The sequence below is a fragment of the Podarcis cretensis genome, assembly GCF_951804945.1.
Source record: "Podarcis cretensis genome assembly, chromosome: 10".
NCBI classification, from domain to species: domain Eukaryota; kingdom Metazoa; phylum Chordata; class Lepidosauria; order Squamata; family Lacertidae; genus Podarcis; species Podarcis cretensis.
In genome coordinates this window covers 67,820,990-67,837,708 of record NC_137179.1, presented here as the reverse complement: position 1 = coordinate 67,837,708, position 16,719 = coordinate 67,820,990, and the positions used below count along the sequence as shown (strand labels likewise).

Genomic DNA, 16,719 nt, shown 5'->3' with positions numbered 1-16,719 from the left:
CTTAGTCATGCTGGCCACATGACCCGGAAGCTGTATGCCAGCTCCCTCGGACAATAAAGCGAGATGAGCGCCGCAACCCCAGAGTCAGCCACAACTGGACCTAATGGTCAGGGGTCCCTTTACCTTTAGCCACCTTTAGCCATGTGATTTTTTTCTGACTTACCACCCTGCTGTCTTTGATTTATGCAGGAAGAAGGAGAGATTCTGGACGTCACTGCGGTAATCAATGCCTGCACTCTAACAGAAGCTCGGTATCTACTTGACCATTTCCTTACAATGGGCATTAATAAGGTAACACACCTGGTGGGAACCCTGTTGTGTCTTGTACTGGATTACTGTTGCAGGGGCTAATGGCTGGGTGACATCGCTGGATCTTCACAAGCATCTTAGACTTTAAAACGGTATAGTCCAAAAATGTGAAAGAAATCCAAAATAGCACAAGCAGGCACCCGCTTGCCGAATGTGGATATGCCTTCCTTTCCTCCCTGCCCCCAGCACTGCCCAAATCTGCCCCAGAGGGTAGGGAGACCGTGCTTTGAGACCGATTTGGGAAGTGCATGGGGGATGTTGGAGGGTGGAAGAGAGAAACCAAAAGCCCCATTGTTTGGGGAGGCATCGTGGGATGGTGTCCAATATATACAAGAACCTCCCTCTCGCCCCCTAAGAATTATATACAGTCATACCTCGGGTTACAGACGCTTCAAGTTGCGTGTTTTCAGGTTATGGATGCGCTGAAACCCAGAAGTACTGGAATGGGTTACTTCTGGGTTTCAGCGCATGCGCAGAACCGCCAAATTGCAACCCACACATGCGCAGACGTGCTGCTGTGGCTTGCGAACGTGCATCCTGCCCGGATCATGTTCGCAACCTGAGCGTCCACTGTACAACCATGGGAAAAAGAAAGTACACCCGCACTGAATTCTGTTGTTTTACATATGAGGACATAATAGCAATCCTCTGTTCCCCGGCAGGTCTTAAAATTAGGTAAATACAACCTCAGATGAACAATAACACACGGCATATTACACCGTGTCATTATTTCTTTTAACAGAAATAAAGCCAAAATGGAGAAGCAGTTTTTGGCCCAAATGATTCATGTCAACAGGAAAGCTTCTTGCCAGAATGGAAAAGTTATTTGCACATTTGCAAGACTTTATCTCTGGTGTACGTTAAGGGGGAAATGGTTTTTATGGGTCATTTCCCCACCCCCTTGGGTGTTGAAAGTATTTCTAAATGTTGATATTCATGTTGGTTTTTCACAGTATGTGGGACACCCCAGGGCCAAAGGTTACAAATTGTGTCTCCGTAAAGGAAAGTTCACATACAGATAATGCAATGGTAGCAAAACATCCATTGGTTTATAGTAGGGGTGGCCAACTCCCAAGAGACTGTGATCTATTCACAGAGTTAAAAACTGGCAGTGATCTACCCCCTTTTGGGGAGCCAAACTTGTTGAGCTTCTTTGGGGGGAGCCAATGATCTACCAGTGATCTACCACAGTCGTCCAGTGATCTACCAGTCTACCTGTTGGACATGCCTGGTTTATAGGATGCCACCCATAGATACAATAAATATCTATGCCCGCCCACTTGCGTAGAGTTATTTAGAATCAAACTATTTTTTGCATCTTTAACAGGGTCTCCAAGCAGCTCAGAAGGAAGCTCAGATTAAAGTACTTGAAGGACGCCTCAAACAAACAGAAATTACCAGTGCAACGCAAAACCAGCTGCTGTTTCACATGTTGAAAGAGAAGGCAGAATTAAATCCTGAACTTGATGCTCTACTAGGCCATGCCTTGCAAGGTGATTTGAATATTCTACAAAATGGAATTATACTGCATGCTAGATTTGCTGATGATGCATGTTTTATTAGGTGTGTTTCAAATAAGGTGCTTTGTGAATAGATGCTGTACTTTTTGTGCATGTAAACGTATTCCCCCCAAATAACAGTGCGCCCAGCAATGAAAATCAGGAAATCTCATAGTTAATCACAGTTTTATAGCTTGAATTCAATATTTGGGTAATTTAAAAAACAAAACAAAACAAAATTAGGTGTCTTACAAATTGGAATAATTTTAAAAATAAAATTCTTAACTTCTCTTATTAAAAAACAAAACTTGTGATGTGTACTTTATGGCATCTATTCTGCTAGTTCTGATAGGTTTAATCTGATTATAGTGTAACATAGGACTCTCTTATTTCCCTCTCTGCAAATGGATTGGTTTTGATTGGAGTGTTGCTTTTTGTTTCCTCCTCACTGTTGTTTTACACAGACCTAGATAGCGTTCCGCTGGGTAAGTATATGTAGCTTTCTGTGTACCTCACAGCTGCATGAGATACTAATGATACACGTGTACACTAACTGGCGCATCTTAGAATGTACGCATACATAAAAGTTTGCATGCACTGTTTAGGAGATACGCTCAGAGTCCTCTTTCCTTAGATACAAACTTCTTAACTCAGACAGGCACGAATGCAAACAGTGTGAATGTACTTAAAAGCTTTCCGTTGTTCACCCGGGATGCTGTGGCTGATACACTATCTGCTGATACATTTATGTGCTGCTCTCTTTTACTGTAGCTGTAACACACATAACCATTTTTTCCCCAGAAACCCCCCCCCCCCACATTAACTCTAAAACTCATTTTAGCAACACAGAGACGATGAGTGCTTTATAGGAATCTTGTTTTAAAATTCATGTGTTAGGGTGAACCTGGCATATCAAGTTGTGTACTGCATAGTTAAGCAATGGCTATAACTCAGTACGTGCCAATGGGCAGCGAAAACATTCATTCTGAATTGTAAAACAGGTGTGTGGTTTTCTGGTTTTTTAAAATTGCCATACAAAGAAAGCTGCTGGTCAGGCTACTCTGTTCAAATTTATTTCATCGAGATGTTCTGTATAGCCTCCTCCTCGTTAGTGCCCGTTGCATTGATGGCCTGAAGGCAATCTGGAGAGCTAGAGCTTATGTCAAGCTCCTCAACCACACTATTTTAGTGCCATACTACATAAATATATGAATGGGTCAAGGTTTGCTCCATGCGTACCGACTAGAATGCAGTCTCAAGTTAATGTGGTGCTGTGCTTTAAAGGGTGTATGTTTCTTGGTCCCTAAAACTGAACCCAGGACGAGACTTGGAGTAGGTTTCAGGCTCACATGCTCCTACCCTTAGTATGTGAGTAGAACAATTAGCAGAAGGTTCTTCGTCTTCCACAGTTCAGTGGCTCCCTTGTCCTTCCAGTCGTAGGGAAGGGAGCGTGTGAGCTGGAAGCGTAGTGTCTCTATCCCAAGTTACAATCCTGGAGCTAAGTAATGAGCAGACATATCTGTTATGTACTGAAGTTCTCACCCTGGGCCAGCAGGGGGATACTGTAGATAGTTCAGGTCCACATATGCAAATAAGGGATCGAAAGTGACGTTCAGTGATTGGCTAGTTACAGAAAATGGTTACTGTTGCGTTCTAGTGGAGCTCTATATAAGCAGGCTGGCTGAACCCTTCAGTTCAATTCTGTTCTGGCCTGTGAATAAACAAGAGCTGTTTGAAGAATCGCTGTGTCGTCTGATAAGTTCACCCACAACTTAACAATATCCACAGTCTTCCAGGAGATAGGGATGAGTAAGAAGAAGTAGAGAACTGGGGTGTGTGTGGCGAAGAGAAGAGGTACAATGAAAGATGTGGGTAACATGGTGCTCTGAGGATAAGCAAAGAATGTCTGAATGGTGCAGCTCCACCCCTTACAACCTTGGCCCTAGCAGTTGCTTTGTGCATGTGCTGATTCCAGGTACTGACTTTGGTGTGGATGTGCGTTACGGTGAATATAGTTCCATTGGTAAAACCAAAGTAGCTAGACATCTGTTCAATCTGGTTTACCAAGTGCCTTCCTTGAGTGGCAGCAGGGTAAGGACCCCAAAGGACCCTACAGACATCACAGTTACCTTTTTGTCTTGTCTCCCCACTGTTCTCTCTGTGTGTTTCTGAAATAAGCTTGGTATACATTCAGTGACGGGTGGTACATTTTATTATGGGCTCGTCCATTTGGCATATCCCTGCATGCTGGCGTGTTTATGATGTATTGTGGCTGTAATTGACAAGCATGCTAGTGTTTCTTTTTCTTGTGTGAACAGACAAATGGTTCTCCCTGACACTGTTTGTTTCAGGTCCCATTTCATCTTGTGTAGCTTTTCTTCCCTGTTCCCTCTATAGATGTTGTAGATGTTTAGGAAGCTGTTGTGTAAATGTAGAGTAGTGAAATCATCTCGTTTTATAGGGCCCAAATGGTTGTTTGTCTGTCAAGTGCAGTATTTTGTCAAAGTAGAAGCTAAATAAATGCAAAGTAGAATACACTCCATCTATCTTTCTCACTGCCCCTCAACTCAATATTTATTCAGAGCCATAATGAAAAGCGGGTATCCAGGGATATTATATGTCTAAGCCGAATATATTACGTCTGTCCTCCTTTCCTAGTGATACATCTATAATTTTCGTATGTGGTGGTTAGGAAAGTCAAAGCTAAAAACAAACAAAAAACCTATTCTCCCTGGGCATTTGGGAAAAGTAAAGAAGTCAAGCAACAGGATTTAGCATCAGGGACATCGTGGGAAACTAGATCAGTTTAACTCCTACTTTAAGTAAAAATGAATTAAGTGTGAGAGTTAAATGAATTAAGTGTGAGAGTTTAATATATGGAAGGCAGTGCATATTATTCTTGTTTTGGGTAATATGAGGAGCCTTTGGGGTAGATATATGCTACGTGTGAAACTGTCTAACAAAATAATGACTTTGGGAATTTTCCAGAAAATGTGGAAGATAGTACTGATGAAGATGCTCCTTTGAATAGCCCCGGGGCAGAAGGAAGGTGAGAAAAGAACATAAACAGTAACCAATAGCTACCTCTAAAATGGCTTTTATTTGCAATGAATTAATGTGACCCTCTCTCCGAATTTTCCTTAACCAGTTCTAAGCAAACTGAGGAATGAGCAATTTGGCAAGGAGCTAACTCTCAATAATAGTGAACTTCCCCCTCTAACTAGCTCCAACCCTTGGCTTATTTTCACATATCCATAAACCAGGAGGCCTGGCTTTAGCCCCATCTCCCAGATAACTGAATGAAAAAGGACCTCGAATCTCTTTATCTCCCCTACAGTGGCTGCTTCGCCAACTTCCTGGGCCAATCACACCCTTTGTTTGTCCCGCCTCTTCATACTCTGGAAACAAACCCAAAATTTGGGGCCATGTCAGACATGCTTACTCCTCACTTGAAAATGGTTTTGATAAGTTTCCTATCCTTTCTGAAGAGCCCTGGGGTCCTCAGAGCCCCAAGGTGTTGCCTTCGCTTCAGACACTGTCTGGTGGCTCCCTTGCTCTGCCAGTCTGGGTACCCTCTCCTTCACCTCTCACCTCAAATGTCTGTTTTGTAGCATAGTGGCCTTCCCCAAACCTTTCTCCTACCTCTTCAGGCTTGCCAGTCCCTTGCTTCCTCCTCTGTGGCAAATCTTCCTTATCACTCTCTCTCTCTGCTGTCTCAGCTTTTCTTTTCCCCTCGTCCTTCCTGCTATACTCTGTTCTCCTTCTCCGTCAAACCATCTTTCCTTCCTCACTCACCCCATTCTCACCCCAGGTTCCCTCTCCCCTTGCCCTGAGACCTGCCTCAAACATATCAGCAGCTTCCCTTTCCTCCTGCTGCTGGGAACAACATGTTGAGCCTTTCCTCGCACCCATCTCATTTTCCGGGCCACCCAGGCCACCTTCAGGATGATGAAGTGTACCGTGCACTATGATCTCCCAATGACTGTAGCGTCAAGCGAAGCCTTGCATATTTGAACTAGCCTAAAGTCAGCTCAGGGGACACGGGTGGCGCTGTGAGTAAAACCTCAGCGCCTAGGACTTGCCGATCGCATGGTGGGCGGTTCGAATCCCCGCGGCGGGGTGAGCTCCCGTCTCTTGGTCCCAGCTCCTGCCCACCTAGCAGTTCGAAAGCACCCTTAAGTGCAAGTAGATAAATAGGTACCGCTTTATAGCGGGAAGATAAAACGGCGTTTCCGTGTGCTGCGCTGGTGCCGGCTCGCCAGAGCAGCTTTGTCACGCTGGCCACGTGACCCGGAAGTGTCTCCGGACAGCGCTGGCCCCCGGCCTCTTAAGTGAGATGGGCGCTGTCAGAGCTGCCCAAGGTCCCAGCTCACAAAGGACCAACGCCAGGTTGTCATTGTATACAAAAGTCTGTATTGAAGTTCAGTTTCCATTCCAAAGCCGTAGCGCGCAGCTCTACGTCTTAAACCTTAGACCGCCGAAGTTCCGTCTGAATCTCCTCCCCCCTGACACCAGTTTAAGATTCTCGCCCTGCTCCACCTCTTCCTCTGCTCTCTTCTCCTCTGGGTCCTCCTGTCCGCTGGGGCATTCCCCTTTCTGGACTCTTCTGACGCTGAGTCCCCTGACTCCTCCCCCTGTCTCCGGCGGGCTTTAGGACCCGGCTCCCAATCCTCGTTCTCTGCTGCCCCGCGCGCCTGTACTTTTGAACTTGGCTCTCGCGCCAACCCAGTGACCTTCCTCCTGACCGTTGCACTGCTTCTGTCACTGCTTCCCTCTTCCGGGATGCTAGCCGGACCTGACCTCCCCTCCGTTGCCTGACTCTCCGATGGAGGCGTGGTCAGCCCTGACTCCTCTTCTCTTCCTGCTGGGGGAGACGCTACCCCCGATACCTGGGACTCTTCCCCCCCACTATGCTCAGGTGGGGAAGCTGGTCCTGATCTCCAACTGCTGCTCTGGGAGTCCCCGCTGGTCCCTTGCTTCTGGAGTGTCCCCCTTGGGACCCCCCTTGCCCTGGCCACCGGCGCCCCCTTCTGTGAATCTTCCGATTCGCTGGAGAGGCTCATGGAATCTCTCGGGCCACTGTCATCTTCCCCTACGCTGCCCTCAGATTCTTCCCCTTCGCTCTCCATCTCCCCTCTTCCCTGTGCTTCTGCTCCTGAGCCCCTGACAGGCGCACAACCCTAGAGTCGGACATGACTGGCCCGTATGGGCAGGGGTACCTTTACCTTTACCTTTAAAGTCAGCTCAAAAGTCGTAGTTAGAAGAAAGCTATGTGCTTGGGTGAGAGAAGTCCATTTATTTATGTGTAGGTATTAACCATGAAGGGACGCAGGTGGCGCTGTGGGTTAAAGCCTCAGCGCCTAGGGCTTGCCGATCGAAAGGTCGGCGGTTCGAATCCCTGCGGCGGGGTGCGCTCCCGCTGCTCGGTCCCAGCGCCTGCCAACCTAGCAGTTCGAAAGCACCTCCGGGTGCAAGTAGATAAATAGGGACCGCTTACCAGCGGGAAGGTAAACGGCGTTTCCGTGTGCGGCTCTGGCTCGCCAGAGCAGCGATGTCACGCTGGCCACGTGACCCGGAAGTGTCTCCGGAGAGCGCTGGCCCCTGGCCTCTTAAGTGAGATGGGCGCACAACCCCAGAGTCTGTCAAGACTGGCCCGTACGGGCAGGGGTACCTTTACCTTTACCTTTATTAACCATGAAATAACACTCAAAGCTGTCTCACTGTAGCTGCTGCCATGGCTAGCTGCCCAAGGAGGGAGGGAGTTGCCTTGTTTCTCAGAGATCCCCACTAAATTGCTAATTTCGTTTACAGTTCTTTATCTTCAGACCTCATGAAGCTCTGCGGCGAAGTCAAGCCTAAAAACAAGGTAAGATGTGTGGATACTAATATAGCAGTCTTTTGTGCAGTTACAGCATTTTCTGTCACCTCCTTCCACCCCCACCCCCAAAATACAAGTACCGCTTAAACAATTTTTGCAAGCTTTCTGGTTTGCTTGACACCAGGAGCCCATCTATGGCTTAGTGAGAGATTAAAATGAACCTGAGAGGAGTGAAGAGGCTGTGAGCTCTGATATTGTACAGCCTTAATTTGGCTTAACATGTTGTGCAAATCAGCTCCCTCCCAAAAAGCAGAAATGACTTTTGCACTAAGCTTGGGGGGTTTTTTGCATTGCACGTGTCTGTCAGCAGTCCTGCGCTACAGTGAAACTAGGGAGGCTCCTAAACTTGATTTGGTGAATCTGGAAGTACAGTGGTGCCCCGCAAGACGAATGCCTCGCAAGACGGAAAACTCACTAGATGAAAGAGCTTTCCGTTTTGGAGGTGCTTCGCAAAACGAATTTCCTATGGGCTTGCTTTGCAAGACAAAAATGTCTTGCGAGTTCCTGCGGGATTTTTTCCCTCCCCCCCCCCTTTTCTAAGCCGCTAAGCTGATAAGACGCTAAAAGCCGCTAAAAGCCGCTAAACCGCTAATAGCGCTAATCCGCTAAGCCGTCAATGGGCTTGCTTCGCAAGACGAAAAAACCGCTAGATGAAGAGACTCGCGGAACGGATTCTTTTCGTCTTGCGAGACACCACTGTAGATCTGGCTTAGTAATGGTGACAGATTTTTTTATATATAACAAAGAAAAATGGAGCAGATTTGTATTTTTACAGGCAGGGTTTAGGGATAAGGACCCTGGGATCAAGCACACATACAATATATGCAAACCGTTTTGTGTTTCATGCAAAAGTGTTTTTATTCTCCTCTTCCAATTGATTGCAGGCCCGCCGTAGGACGACAACCCAGATGGAATTGCTTTATGCTGATAGCAGTGACCTATCCAGTGACATAACCCTTGAAGTCAGTGCAGACAGCACAGCTGTGGCTGGCCCTCTTCCGCCTGTTGCAGAAGCTCAGGAAGGTGCAGTGAACATTGACCTGAGAGAGCCTGCTGTTAGGGATAGGGAAGCCTCTCAGGCAGCCTTGCCTTCTAAGACTGGCGGCATGTAAGTTTCACACAATGCACTAACTTTCGTTTGGCATCCTAACATGCATGATTGCTAGGTTGCAATGGCCCCGTGGCTTTTTACGAACTCTGCCTGGAGTGCTAATTAGGATCTCAACAGGGAAAATCTGTCGCCGGCGTCATCCTCTTAACTTCTGCTCTGCTGTTACCTCAAAATGGCTGCTTAGTTTTTTAAGTTTATCTTTCTCTCCCCCCCCCCCCGCCCTTTGGTAAGCACTAATTCATGTACCATAAACCCCAGTTTCTGCAAGATTATAATTTTTTTTTTAGTGCTGTTGTAAAACCGAATTGTTTTAAAGTCTATCTGAAATACTTTGAATGGAGCGGATCCATTAGATCAGGGATGTCCAACAGGTCGGTCGCGATCTACTGATAGATCCCCGTGATGTTTTGGTAGATCGTGGTCCTTCTCTGGCTCCCTTTCCTCTGCGTAGGTAAATCTGATTTCTGCCCTGCCCCTTTGTCCTGCCCTCCATTGTTGTTTCAACTCAGGAAGGGAAGGCGGAGCTTCCATGTCATTCATAGCGATGTTTTTGTGAGTGACTTAACCCCTAGTTCCCTTGCCTCCCCCCCCCAAAAAAACCTGAAGTCCCCTCTCCAAAGAAGCCTGCACCTTAACCCCCCCCGCCCAAAATGGAGCTTTTCTCCTCCTAAAAAACTTTGAACTGAACCCCTAAAAAGACAGGGGTAGACCACTGCCAGATTTTAATTCTGAAAGTAGATCGCAGTCTCTTGGGAGTTGGCCATCCCTGCATTAGATCATATCTGATGTGGCTCTTCCACTCATTTGATCTGCTCATATGATCCAGCAGAAGCACCCACTTGCTTAGATAGCAGGCCCTTCCTGAAGTCTGGGAAGACGCTCTAAAACAGTATGGAAGGTTGTGGCGGAGGCTGCCCTATCTTTTAAGTTACTAGAGGTCTCTGCTAGGTGAAGTCAGTCCACAAACAGAATGGAAACATTGGCCTTCTCCCCACTGAAGTGAACTTCCGTTAAGTGTTTTTAAAATATCTTGGGACCTTACGAATATCATACTCCATTTTTGCTGCTGCATGTGATGGCTCAGCACACAGAAAGTCGAGACTGACAGCTTAGGCAAACACCGCCTGTAGCGTTCCACTTGTTTTCCAAACATGAGCTGCATTCTTTATGTAAATAGTATTGGTTAATTAAGGTTCGTGAGACTACTGTTAGCAGTTAGCACTTCCGTGTAAAGGTAAAGGGGCCCCTGACCATTAGGTCCAGTCACAGACGACTCTGGGGTTGCGGCGCTCATCTTGCTCTATAGGCCGAGGGAGCCAGCATACAGCTTCCAGGTCATGTGGCCAGAATGACTAAGCCACTTCTGGCAAACCAGAGCAGCGCTCGGAAACGCCATTTATCTTCCCACCAGAGTGGTACCTATATATCTACTTGCTCTTTGACGTGCTTTCGAACCACTAGGTTGGCAGGAGCTAGGACCGAACAATGGGAGCTCACTCTGTCGCGGGGATTTGAACCGCCGACCTTCTAGGCTCTGTGGTTTAACCCACAGCATGTAGGAATCTTATTCCCACACCACACAGTAATTTTTAACTAGATAATTTAAAATAACACAGAACTTTTTAGATACAAATCCCTCACATATATGAGGAAGGTCTTAGTAAAATTAACTAAATTGCAAACAGTGAAAAATATGTGTAACTTCCTGCATTAATCTACTTGCTACAATAAAAGCTATCGATTCTTCTTTTTTTATGCAGCAGCAGCAAGCAGCTCAGAATGATTTCTAATAATTTCACTTTTTATGCATGTTGCTTGTGGCAGTAGAAGTAAGCATTAAAATGCTCCTGGGAGCCACTGTTATTAATAGTCTTGGCTTCAATGCTTTTGCAACCACTCTTTAAAAAAATGCTTTACTCAGGGTAAACAGTAGAGTGTAAAGACTGAGAACCCAGCAATGATCTTCAAGCATCACACAACTTACAAAAAATCAGTTATTTTGTCATGGATTCCAGGGTCCAGGTAATTCCCCCCTGCAACTGCTGCAATTTTTAACACATTTCTTTAGTTTTGGAAGTCAGTGTACTGATTCCCTTTGCTCCAGTGCAATATTTGTTTGCTTTTAGTTTCCACAACAAATGCAAAAGTGTTTAGAAGGGGTTGATTTACTGAGAAGCGCTTTATTTATTTTACATCTAAGATGCTTAAAGTCAGGGTTAGGGAATCTCTGGCTCACCAGCCTAATCAGGGCCACGAGTTCCCCCCTCCCCATTTGGCCTGTGAGGCCTTTTTGGGTCAAGCCATGGCCACCTGCCCCACACATGATGTCATGTATGACATCACTGAGCAAGAGGTCATAAATGATGTCACGTGTGGAGCAGGTAAGGGCAAGGCTCTGGGAAAATGGCATTTTCAGAGATTGAAAGGGTGTCTGTAAAGCTTTGAAAAGGGCTTCTAAAGACCCCTGTGGACCAAAACATCATTGTGTCATCAAGCAATTTGCAGGTAGGTGACTCTGCTTGTCTTTGCCTCAGTCCCTTATCTTCATAGCATTATTTCCAGAGGCTGGCCATCTTAGTATGTTACATCAAAAACAAGAAAGGGTCTTGTGATACCTTAAAGATCTAACACATTTAATCAGGCGCACTCCACAGGAACCTATGCCACAATAAATTTGTTAGTCTTTAAGATGCCACAAGACTTCATTATGGCATTATGGCCACAATGCAGAAAATAACAACAAACCATGGTTAATCAAAACCAGAAGTAAAAGCTTCTGAATTTCTGCACACCCAACAAACTGTGGATGATTTTAGCCATATTTTTATTTGAAACAAGCCAACTTCAAACCACAGTTTCCAATCTCCTCCTTGCAGATGCCTTGTTCTACAGTTACTTCAAATATCAGCTCAAAAATTAAAGCTGTGACTACTTACAAGTAGATGAAAGGTGGCCTCTTAGATCTCCCTCTCTCTGAGGTGGAAAAATACTTGTGTCTGGGATGTACCACTCAGACTGCAGTGATTGGCTGTTCCTCCATCAAAAGTAGAAAAAAAGCTTCCTATGTGTAAACATGAAACCTAAATATTGGGAAGGATGCCTAGTTTAGAGGATTTCATCTTGGCATCTAGGGAGAGATCCCGCCTATGCCTGCATTTTATTCTATATATCGTTTTGTATTTAATATTTAATTATTTTTTATTTTGTATACTGCCATGTCTTTTAATGTGCACATCGCTTTGAGACTTAAGTAAAGAGGTCATATAGAAATAATTGTAAACGGGGATGGAGAAACTCCAGGTGTTGTTTGGACTCCCAACTTCCATTGGCCCCAATCTGCATGGTCAATGGTGAGGGATAACGGGAATTCTCTCTTGGCAACATCTGGAGGTTTACAGACTTTAGGTAAAGGAAAAGGACCCCTGACCATTAGGTCCAGTCGTGACCGACTCTGGGGTTGCGGCGCTCATCTCGCTTTATTGGCTGAGGGAGCCGGCATACAGCTTCTGGGTCATGTGTAAGTAAGTAAGTAATTTTATTTACGGCCATAGGCCCATACAGGTAAAAACGACACATAAATAACAACTTGTGCACGTGGGGAAAACAGCCACTAAAGCACCACTATAACAATAAAATACTATAGAATAGAATGGCATACTACGCCTTTGTTAGCTTGTAGTGCTCCTTGGCGTCGCTTTTGGGTAAGGACAGCGACCAGGAACCTTGCCACTTTCAGGGTCGTATGAGTATCCTTATCCTGCAAGATTTGGGCAAGGTGGAATTTTGGTGGGGTGCCCTCTAGTTTCTGTATGATTGATCCCAACAAATTTGCCCATGGCACATTAAACAGGGGGCAAGTGAACATAATGTGCTGGAGCGACTCCGGTGTCTCCTTATCACATTCGCACATGGCGGGGGCTTGGCCCTTTGAGAATCTATGTCTCAGGACGTTGGAGGGAAAAACGTTGAACCTCGCTTTGGTGAAAGCCAGTCTATGGGCAACAGTCGAAAGGGAGGAGAGGTATGATGGAACGCAGTAAGTTAATGTGATACCAATGTTCTGAGGCGAACAAACACCTCCCCCCAGCATATAATTTCGCTGTAGATCGATGTCATCCAGTCTTTGGCGGATCAGTCTTTGAGCAGTAATTTGGTCTAGTTTTAGGGAATCTGAAGGAGAGATTCCATAACTCAGGAGTTTGGCATGAATTCTACTAGTCCAAGGGCTAGAGAATTCATCTTGCCATAAGCATTGGACAAGGTAGTGGTTTGGTAGTCTATGCCACAATTAAACCAATAATTGAAGACTTGCTTCCACAGGCAAGTTTCTAAGGATGCGATCTTCAATTCTAGTCGCATGGCTGCGTTGCTTACGCACAGAGGGAGCATAAGGAGCCGACGTAGGAATTGATTTTGCAGTGTCTCGAGAGGAGCAAGATCTGTCATCACAGCCCAAAGCGGGGCAGCATAAGCAAGCACGGCAACCACTTTTGCCTTGAACACCTTTAGGGCCGAGGGAACGTGCAAAGCTCCATCCGAAAAAAAGAATCGGAGGAGCGCATATGACAGAGTTTTGGCCTTGTTAAGTAGGTGTTGAATTTGAGCTTTCCACCCCAAATTGTATTGAAAAATAACTCCTAGGTATTGAAATTTTAGAACTTGTTCTATTTTTGCTCCACCAAGCTTCCATTCGTATAATCTCCGGCTTCTGGCGAAAATCAGAATCTTGGATTTAACATGGTTGATGGTTAATTGGTTGAGTTGACAATATGTGGCAAAGATCTTCAGAGCTCTGATTAGTCCAACACGTGTATAAGATAGAATTACCGCGTCGTCCGCATATAAAAGGAGTGGGCAGCAGTAGTCCGCTAGTCTAGGCGCGTGTATACTTGAAGAAGAGTTAACTAGGGGTGCTCGCATGTCGCTGATAAATAGGTTGAATAGACAGGGAGCCAATATACATCCTTGGCGCACTCCCTTGTTTATTGGTATCGAATTTGTGAGGTCGCCCGCAGGAGTAAGTCTCACTCTGGCAAGGGTATCTTCGTGGAGCTGACTTATAAGCCATAAGAGTCTTCTATCAATGCCCTGTTTCGCAAGTTTCTCCCATAGGATATTTCTAGGAACACTGTCAAAGGCTGCCTTTAGGTCTAAGAAGGCAGCACAGAGGTAGCCCCGGGGAGGAGAGGAGTACTTCCGTGCGAGATGATAAAGAACTATTGCATGATCGGTTGTAGAGCGTTTAGTTCTGAACCCTGCTTGTTCGTGGCCAATCTGATTAGTCTCATCTACCCATCGCAATAGTTTAGTCAGCAAGAAGCTGGCATAAATTTTCCCTATAATCGAAAGGAGGCTGATGTTACGGTAGTTTTCCGGCTCCGTTGGAGAACCTTTTTTATGAATTGGTACTATAATGGCCTCCTTCCATATTTTGGGGATGAGGCCAGAAGCGTTGATTGCATCGAAGGTTTTGGCCAAGATGCCAGCCCACCATTTTGGGTGTAGTTCAATGGCTTCGGCAGGGATCAGATCGGGCCCTGGGGCTTTACCCGGTTTCAGCTGAGCTATTAGCTTGGCTATTTCGTCAGGATCGGTGGGAGGCCAAATAGGTAAGTGGGTAAACAGATGCGTCAGATGGTCAGAGGGAGCATCCGCCTGTGAGAAGCAGTCATGTGGCCAGCATGACTAAGCCGCTTCTGGTGAACCAGAGCAGCGCACGGAAACGCCATTTACCTTCCCACCGGAGTGGTACCTATTTATCTACTTGCACTTTGACATGCTTTCGAACTGCTAGGTTGGCAGGAGCAGGGACCGAGCAACGGGAGGTCACCCTGTCGCGGGGATTCGAACCGCTGACCTTCTGATCGGCAAGTCCTAGGCTCTGTGGTTTAACCCACAGTGCCACCCGCGTCCCATAGACTTTACTTACCCATTCAGGAATCAAATGATAAGCAATGCATATATGAACCAGCTCTGACTTGCAGCTGAATATATACAAAGCTTCCATTGAAATCTTGTGACTGGGGTGAAATGAAGTAGTAATTTGGAAACTTGGACAATGATGGCATGGACTTTAGATGTTGCACAAGAAGAACAGTCAGAGCAGCTGGACAAAGGGAACTCGAAAGCACCTAATGCCATTTTGCTGTTTTTTTAAATGCATACTTGTGAATTTACCTCAAAACATTCGTTTATTTATTTTTGTCTGCTTCTGTTGTATAGAATTGGAACTCAGAGTGTAAAAAGAACGAAAATAAAATTCAGTGAAGAGAAATAAGCAGAATAAGAAATAGGCAATGTTTTCTGTTCTCACAGGTCAAGGCAGTCATCTCTGACAGAAAAGAAACTACCAGAACCCTCACCTTTATCAAAGAGAAAAACCTATGAGAAATCTCCAGATAAACCAAAGTCAAAAGAGCAAAAACAGTAAGATATATGTGTATAGATATTGTATATTAATAAACACTGTTGCTTGAGAGTTGCAAATATTGAAAACGTTGTCAGGATAAAATGTACGCCACCTGGAGCTCCTTGGAAGAAAAATGGGATGTAAATGCAATAGATAAATACTTGTTTTCCTTCAAGAAGTTTCTTTTCATTGCATTGAATATCAAGGCAACATCTGTCATTCTTTGTTTTTTAAGGCTATAATGTCTTTGAAAGATACACAGCCCTATATTTTTTCATCCTTGAATTCTTTCATTTTACTCTGCCCTTTTCTAGGTATTGCTTAACTTTTAAAAATCAATAAATGTTTGAGCACACTGCCATCTTTTGGCCAGCAAATTTTAAAAAATAACTGTGTAAGGATTATATTTCTGTTCTGCCAGGGGAGCATGCAAGCTGCATTCCTTAATTAAGCAAGCAGGGCACCAATGAGTTGTTCTGAGGCATGTTTCATTAGTTTTTTTTTAACCTCTCTAACAATTTCATTTTCTTTTTTTCTTTTTCTTTTAATTTGAAGAGGCTTTTAATGTTTGATTTTTTTCTTGTAGCTCAGATTCTGGAACCTCAGAGGCTAGTCTGTCACCTCCTTCCTCCCCACCAAGCCGGCCCCGTAATGAACTGAATGTTTTTAGCCGTCTCACTGTTTCTCAGGGAAACACATCAGTTCAGCTGGATAAGTAAGTTGCAAAGGGAAAGACCAGATTCCCACATCGCCCAAGGCTCACATAATAAGCCGAAAACATAGCTACAAAATGTTAATGTTCTGGCTCTCTCTGGCCAGGAACTGAAAGTATAATTGCTATTTCTCCTCTTGTTTGTCCCCACTCCCAACCCCTCAAAGTAGCTTTTTAGAAATGGTATGGAATTGCCACGGTTCCATCTCTTGTTTCCTGATGAATCTTATTTCTTGTGCTCCTATATGAGTTAAAGGTAAAGGGACCCCTGACCATTAGGTCCAGTCGTGGCCGACTCTGGTGCTCATCTCGCTTTATTGGCCGAAGGAGCCAGTGTACAGCTTTCGGGTCATGTGGCCAGCATGACTAAGCCGCTTCTGGTGAACCAGAGCAGCGCACAGAAACACTGTTTACCTTCCCGCCGGAGTGGTACCTATTTATCTACTGGCACTGCATGCTTTCGAACTACTAGGTTGGCAGGAGCTGGGACCGAGCAACCGGAGCTCACCCCGTCGCAGGGATTCAAACCGCTGACCTTCTGATCGGCAAGTCCTAGGCTCTGTGGTTTAACCCACAGCGCCACCCGCGTCCCTTCTATATGAGTTATATTCCCTCTAAACCAGGGCTGGGGCCTGCTCATGAGGCTCAGGGAGAAGGTTGCTTCAAGGCAGTAGACTCCAGAAAGCTGAGAAGGGCGCTGCCATTGCGTACTCGCCGCCCACCCACCCACCCACCGCTGCCTGATCCTCTCTGTCTTTCTTTTACCCCAACCCATCTCAAGGCAGTTGTGGGGCCGGGTGG

The 16,719-nt window shown here is 45.6% G+C and overlaps 1 protein-coding gene across 9 annotated transcripts in view; it reads left to right on the top strand.

The window, feature by feature from the left end:
• The window catches only part of KIF21A (kinesin family member 21A), a 105,054-nt gene that overhangs the window by 69,963 nt on the left and 18,372 nt on the right, over positions 1 to 16,719 (top strand). For 4 of the 9 annotated variants that reach the window (XM_079994036.1, XM_079994038.1, XM_079994039.1 and 1 more), the window contains 8 exons: positions 190 to 291; positions 1,637 to 1,802; positions 2,273 to 2,293; positions 4,797 to 4,857; positions 7,620 to 7,674; positions 8,571 to 8,794; positions 15,113 to 15,223; positions 15,793 to 15,921. In XM_079994036.1, coding sequence (XP_079850162.1) covers positions 190 to 291; positions 1,637 to 1,802; positions 2,273 to 2,293; positions 4,797 to 4,857; positions 7,620 to 7,674; positions 8,571 to 8,794; positions 15,113 to 15,223; positions 15,793 to 15,921 — 869 coding nt within the window. The remainder of the gene's footprint in view (positions 1 to 189; positions 292 to 1,636; positions 1,803 to 2,272; positions 2,294 to 4,796; positions 4,858 to 7,619; positions 7,675 to 8,570; positions 8,795 to 15,112; positions 15,224 to 15,792; positions 15,922 to 16,719) is intronic. The other 5 variants (XM_079994040.1, XM_079994037.1, XM_079994043.1 and 2 more) reach the window with 2 other exon arrangements.